This window comes from Dreissena polymorpha, chromosome 4, assembly GCF_020536995.1.
Source record: "Dreissena polymorpha isolate Duluth1 chromosome 4, UMN_Dpol_1.0, whole genome shotgun sequence".
NCBI lineage: Eukaryota > Metazoa > Mollusca > Bivalvia > Myida > Dreissenidae > Dreissena > Dreissena polymorpha.
The window spans coordinates 71,467,956-71,473,322 of NC_068358.1; the positions used below are offsets into that span (position 1 = coordinate 71,467,956).

Genomic DNA, 5,367 nt, shown 5'->3' on the forward strand with positions numbered 1-5,367 from the left:
AAAATGTTCTTGAATATTCTCTGCAAGTAAAACATATCTAGCTTTTTCCGCATGGACGTCTTTTTAACAAGATTTGCCCAATATTAATTATGTGTTTTGTATCTAGATTTGCCACTTTTGGACAGTTTTGTGTCCGGATTTGTCCACTTTTGAAAGCTCTGTATCTATATGTCATCGCTGGACTGGTATGTATCCTTATTTTTCAAAGTTATCCTAATTACAACATATATATTATACTTATATTCATATTTCCCATCAAAGCACAAGATCACATTCTTATTGACTTTTTTTCTAAAACAAAAACTGGAAAATAAGTCCCAAATATGGTGACTCAAGTCAGATAATGTGGTTGGATTACGGGTAAACATTTCAGATAATCACAGAATTCAGAAAGACCTGTAAGATTTAGCATTGATCTACTCTTAAACGGTTTCGTTTTAATTGAGGATATTACTTGGATATAAAGGAATATCGATTTTAATTCCCGAGTGATCATAGAAAGTAATATTTTCACGAGTGGGGCAGCCACGAGTGAAGTTATGCTTTTTATATGGTCACGATTTGTTGCTTACAAATGATTATTTTTGCATTTTCTCGCCGAAAGAATGACGTCGTAACGTCATGAAAACGACGCCATTTCACAGTATAAAAGTGAAAATTACCGACAATGTTCAATGTTAATTTTCACTGTTTGAAACAGTGAATTATCAGTTTTAATTCACTCATATGTCTATATAAACCACTGGAAAGCATACAATAAATCATATTTCATTATTTTTCAGTCTTAAGTCTAATGATAGATAAGTGAATTTGGCGTATACAGACGAAGTCTGTGGACTGCCCCCACCAAATGCTTTACCCTTAATCTTAAAATTAATATGACATTTGTGATAATTGATTCGAAAAGAATAATTTCAAATCAAACACTGATTTCCCAAGCAAAGCATTTACTTGATTAATGATTACTTAATTAAGTTCCGAACATGACACAAAGTGTGCCATAAGAGGGAGATTTTATGGTAAATTGATAATTAAAATAAAAGCCTGCTTACGTTTATCCTATGATATGGTGTTAATAATTCCAAAGCATATGAATAACACGTAAACTAAAATCACAAATTATTTATTAAAATAGGAAATATCATACGCAAACCAATACAACAAAGTGTATAATGATATAAGTAAAAGATGGAGTAGCTTGTTAGAAAGAACTCAAATTGGCGCACATGGCGCACCCAAAGGCATGTTCAACTCCGTTGGGTGCGTGCTTCCCACCCAGGGGGCAACCGCCGGGAAGATGTTTGCCCAAGGGGCCCGTGGGGCAGAGGTGAGGGGGCGCGGTCGTTACGACAGCGTTGTTGCTGTGGCACATTTCGCAGAAGTGGGTCGTACTAAAGCAGAAGTACACCGCGTAGGAACAACAGTAGCGGCATTTGAAGGCTATGTAGTCAGTTCCGTGCTTCGAACAAGTCTAGAAAATACAAAATAACAAATATGTCAAACGAATATACCAAGAAGCAAGAGCGAAACTGTTTGAAACATTTCTAGAATAAGCTCCCGCTTCGTCCGTGATATGTATTTCTTTTATTTTTTACATAATAACGTCAAAGTGTTACATTGTAATATTAAGAACATTAAAACAATTCATAGAGGTACGTTAAATTCTGTTTTAAGTTCTATAAGACTAACGTGCCGTACCTGCACTTGTTCAGGCCCCACGCAGGCTGGGCAAATCAGCTCCTCCGCCTTGACATCGTGGTCCCAGACCGCACCCTCGCACTGAGCCGCACCGCCGAAATACGGCTGAAATAAGACAAACAATTTTACGAGAACGTCTGCATCATTTTTTTCGGATTTTAGAATGTATTTACCTCCATACTGTAGCTTACCATGCACATGTATAGTTTTAGTTAGTTAAAATGTTATTCTCGTATAAAATAATGTTAGATTAACATGTTTTTCACATTGACTGGCAAACTGTGTTTCTGGTATTGCTATTATATAGAGTTAGAAAAAATGCAAAATAGATATGCTAATATACGCAAACTGATCATCAACACGCTAAGCCGATCTAAGCAAAATTTTAGCACAAAGTAGCAACTTATTTGATCACACACATTTGATAAAAATGGTCGTCTTTCGGACTTGCTAAAATCATAAGCTCAAGTATTTGCTACAAGTTCTCAGATTTTCAATAGTCATTATATATTCATTCTTTAAAAACGACTTAGTTTTAATATTGAAAGAAATCCGAGTCAAAATATACAATGACTTTATATGTTAGATCAATAATTTGAAAATTAGATTCATGTACCTGTTTACATTTGAAGCACATATAATACGCGTAGTGTTCCATGGCGAATTCTGCGGGTTTGTTGTAGAACCGACCAGAGGGACTCACGATGTCAGTCGATTTGTCAAGCCCTTCAAATATAAGCCGCGTCTTGGCTTTCCTTCTGACGTCATCACGGAGAGCCTTCAGTGGGGCCAGGACAGGATCCAGTGCCGGGTTCTCAATTGGTGCCTATTCGGCGAACAAAACGGGTGTCATTGAAACTTTTTGTAACAAACGATGTAAATTATTGAGTTAATAATTAGACAGTTTGTGGCAAAACTTACTGCCATTTTTATGGAATCCATAACATTGAACATAATATTGAAATTGTGTTCGACCATTTATTGATTCTGTAAAGTGTTCGTAATACTTAAATTAAATAGTCCGTCCGGTGCGTTACGTGACTAGTTAAATAGTGGATGGACCGAAGTATTTATTGAGTGCCAAGAAAACTAAACTGTTCACACTACCTTACATAAAGGGCACAGCAAGAAGTGGAAGGTGAGCCGGTGACTCACGAACTTGTGCTCCAGGAGCTTCCGTGTGCAGTCCAGGTGGAACGCATGTCCGCACAGTAACTGTAACATGTTAGATCGTAAGAGACGGAATAATCCATATACCCCGGTAAATACGCGCTTGAAAGTTAAACGCGTGAAAAGAAGACTGACAAAAAACTCTACGTACTATGAAACAATGTTAAATTGAATTCAACGAAATACGATTTAAGTAGTTGAAAAAGACAAAGGCATTTCTAGTGTAGTGCGAAAAAATTAAGACCCTGTACAATTGTTTAAAACGGTCGAGCGGAATGGGACATGTAACAGTGTCGGGTTATGTCGGCAGTGTATCAAACGAGGAGACCGAAAGATCTATTCTTCTAACCTGTGATGTTGGTATAAAACATTCGTCTTCTGACTTTGCTTTTCACCTAGAACCATTTTTTAAATGGCTAAAGTATCATAAAAGCAAACATGTCGGCCATGTTTTCCAATAGATTTGACCTATTTCCGAACCCATGCGAGATTTCACTAGAACAACGGGGCTGCGTAATTTTCATGATGATGAGACAAACATGCGATTTTAAGAGTGCTCACAGGAACTCACTGTTGCAATACAAGGAAAAATGGTTCTGGACAATAAGTTGGGCCTCTAGAGTGTTCACAAGGTAATGTTGACGATTCACGACGGACAAAAGGCGATCACAAAAACTCACCATGAGCAGTTTGTGTCCAGGTGAGCTAAATATTACATCATAATTTACTAACTTCTTTGGTTAAAGGAAGTACACATAACTTGCATCACAATTTATCCTAGTTGTGTTTACTGTCCTGCACATCTACCGGGTACGTATACTCGATATGACCATAGCGGCATTGGAAGTTTAAAGGTAAGCGTATACGCGTTGAATGCCGCTTAGCAATTCTGACATTTAAGAGAAGTCTTTTACCTGAACAACGTCTGCATCCCGGAGGGCATCCGTGTAACAGATGGAACAGTAGTCGGGGCCATAGCTGGGGACACGGCCATACGTTCTCGGCGCGGTTGATTCCACAAGGCTCATTTTCTAATCGCTGAAAACATAAAGGGAATTTCAAGCCATGAGCGTGCGAGTAAACAGTCCGTAGGTTAATTTTAAATGAAGCCATAAATGAAAACTTCATGCTTATTAAAACATTAGAAGTAAGTCGTGGCTGTACGAAAGGGATTGTTTCGCAGTAACGCGGTGCAATTTTGATTCGCTGAAATAACATTTTAACCCAAAATATAAAGTTTAACAAAATATTTTGCATCATATGGTGCTTTTGCTATCGGATTACATCGAAAGTCTGAATATGTTGTTATCGAAACAACATATAATGGAACAAAATTATGACCAAAGTTTGTGTATAAATGCAAGAGAGAAAACTAGTTTAAGAAGTTAATTTTTTATCTCTTGAAAATTGTGAGATATTTACTTTAAAGTAGATAATAATAGTACAATGTGTATACATGTGCATATACCAACCTATTTTGATAAAGATACGACTGTGCATACAATACGATCATCACTTCCGCGTTAAAAATATGTTCATGGTTGTGTTTTGAATTTGTCAATTTCTTAACATTATTATCATTTCTCGATTTACAAACCTAGCCCAGCTTTTGAAATTAATACTAAACAAATTGCTATTTGTGAAAACAGGTAGATTAAATTACGTAAATGCGCGGGAGATATGCGAGCAAATTGTTAAACCAGTAAACCTTTAGATGAACTCAATATCATATATTTACACGATCTAAACTGCATCGTTTATAAAGATTTATAAATTTTATTTAACTGTATTGATTTTAAAGATTAGTAATTATATTACAAGCATATATTTTTGCAAATCGATATTCTCAATGTACATCATATTCAACTCACCTTTGTTATCCAGTAACTTATACCAAAATCAGTTTACGTTTACTATTTATTTTTGAGTGTTCAAGTCCGTTTCCTTTTTATTTTTGCACAGTTTTTGCGATGTTTCTTGGTGGATGTCTGATGGCTGACTACCATTAGGAACTTTATGCATTTTGTTTTCTAAAATCATTACGTCACTTTTGCGTTTTAGCGAATACGTTAGCTCTAAAAATATAACTAGACAGAACGTGGTATTCCAAAAGATAACTACGCTAAGTTTTAGAAAATGCGCTACCATTGGATATCGGTGTTGGTTTCCCAGCAATTGGTATATGATAAACTTTGCCTTTTAAGGCACAAGTTCACTATTTATGGTTGTGACTAGCATTTTATGAAATCGACTTATTACGTTTTAAAGCAGAATTTGTTGAGGAAATGCTTTTTTTTGCACAAACCTTTTTTGATAACAACATAGAACTAATGCATGTTTTGGCTTTTAAAAATGCGTATAAATAACGCCATACGCTTGTATATTTTTCGGATGTAGAATCAATAAACGCAAACTTGATATGACAACAAATGAAGCACAAATTCGATTTTGTGATCATTATAACAGTATTTTTGAGACTTTCTTCTTAATTATTTTCGC

General features: G+C 35.8%; 1 protein-coding gene across 1 annotated transcript; it reads right to left on the minus strand.

Moving 5' to 3' along the window:
• Positions 1 to 1,107: 1,107 nt before the first annotated feature.
• Positions 1,108 to 4,948, minus strand: LOC127877662 (E3 ubiquitin-protein ligase MYCBP2-like). Its single transcript, XM_052423754.1, has 6 exons — positions 4,740 to 4,948; positions 3,783 to 3,906; positions 2,806 to 2,913; positions 2,315 to 2,524; positions 1,699 to 1,803; positions 1,108 to 1,471 (listed from the first exon to the last, which is right to left on the minus strand). Exons 2-6 carry the CDS (start codon positions 3,894 to 3,896, stop codon positions 1,202 to 1,204), a joined length of 807 nt encoding a protein of 268 aa, XP_052279714.1. The 5' UTR covers positions 3,897 to 3,906; positions 4,740 to 4,948; the 3' UTR covers positions 1,108 to 1,201.
• Between the last annotated feature and the right edge of the window lie 419 nt (positions 4,949 to 5,367).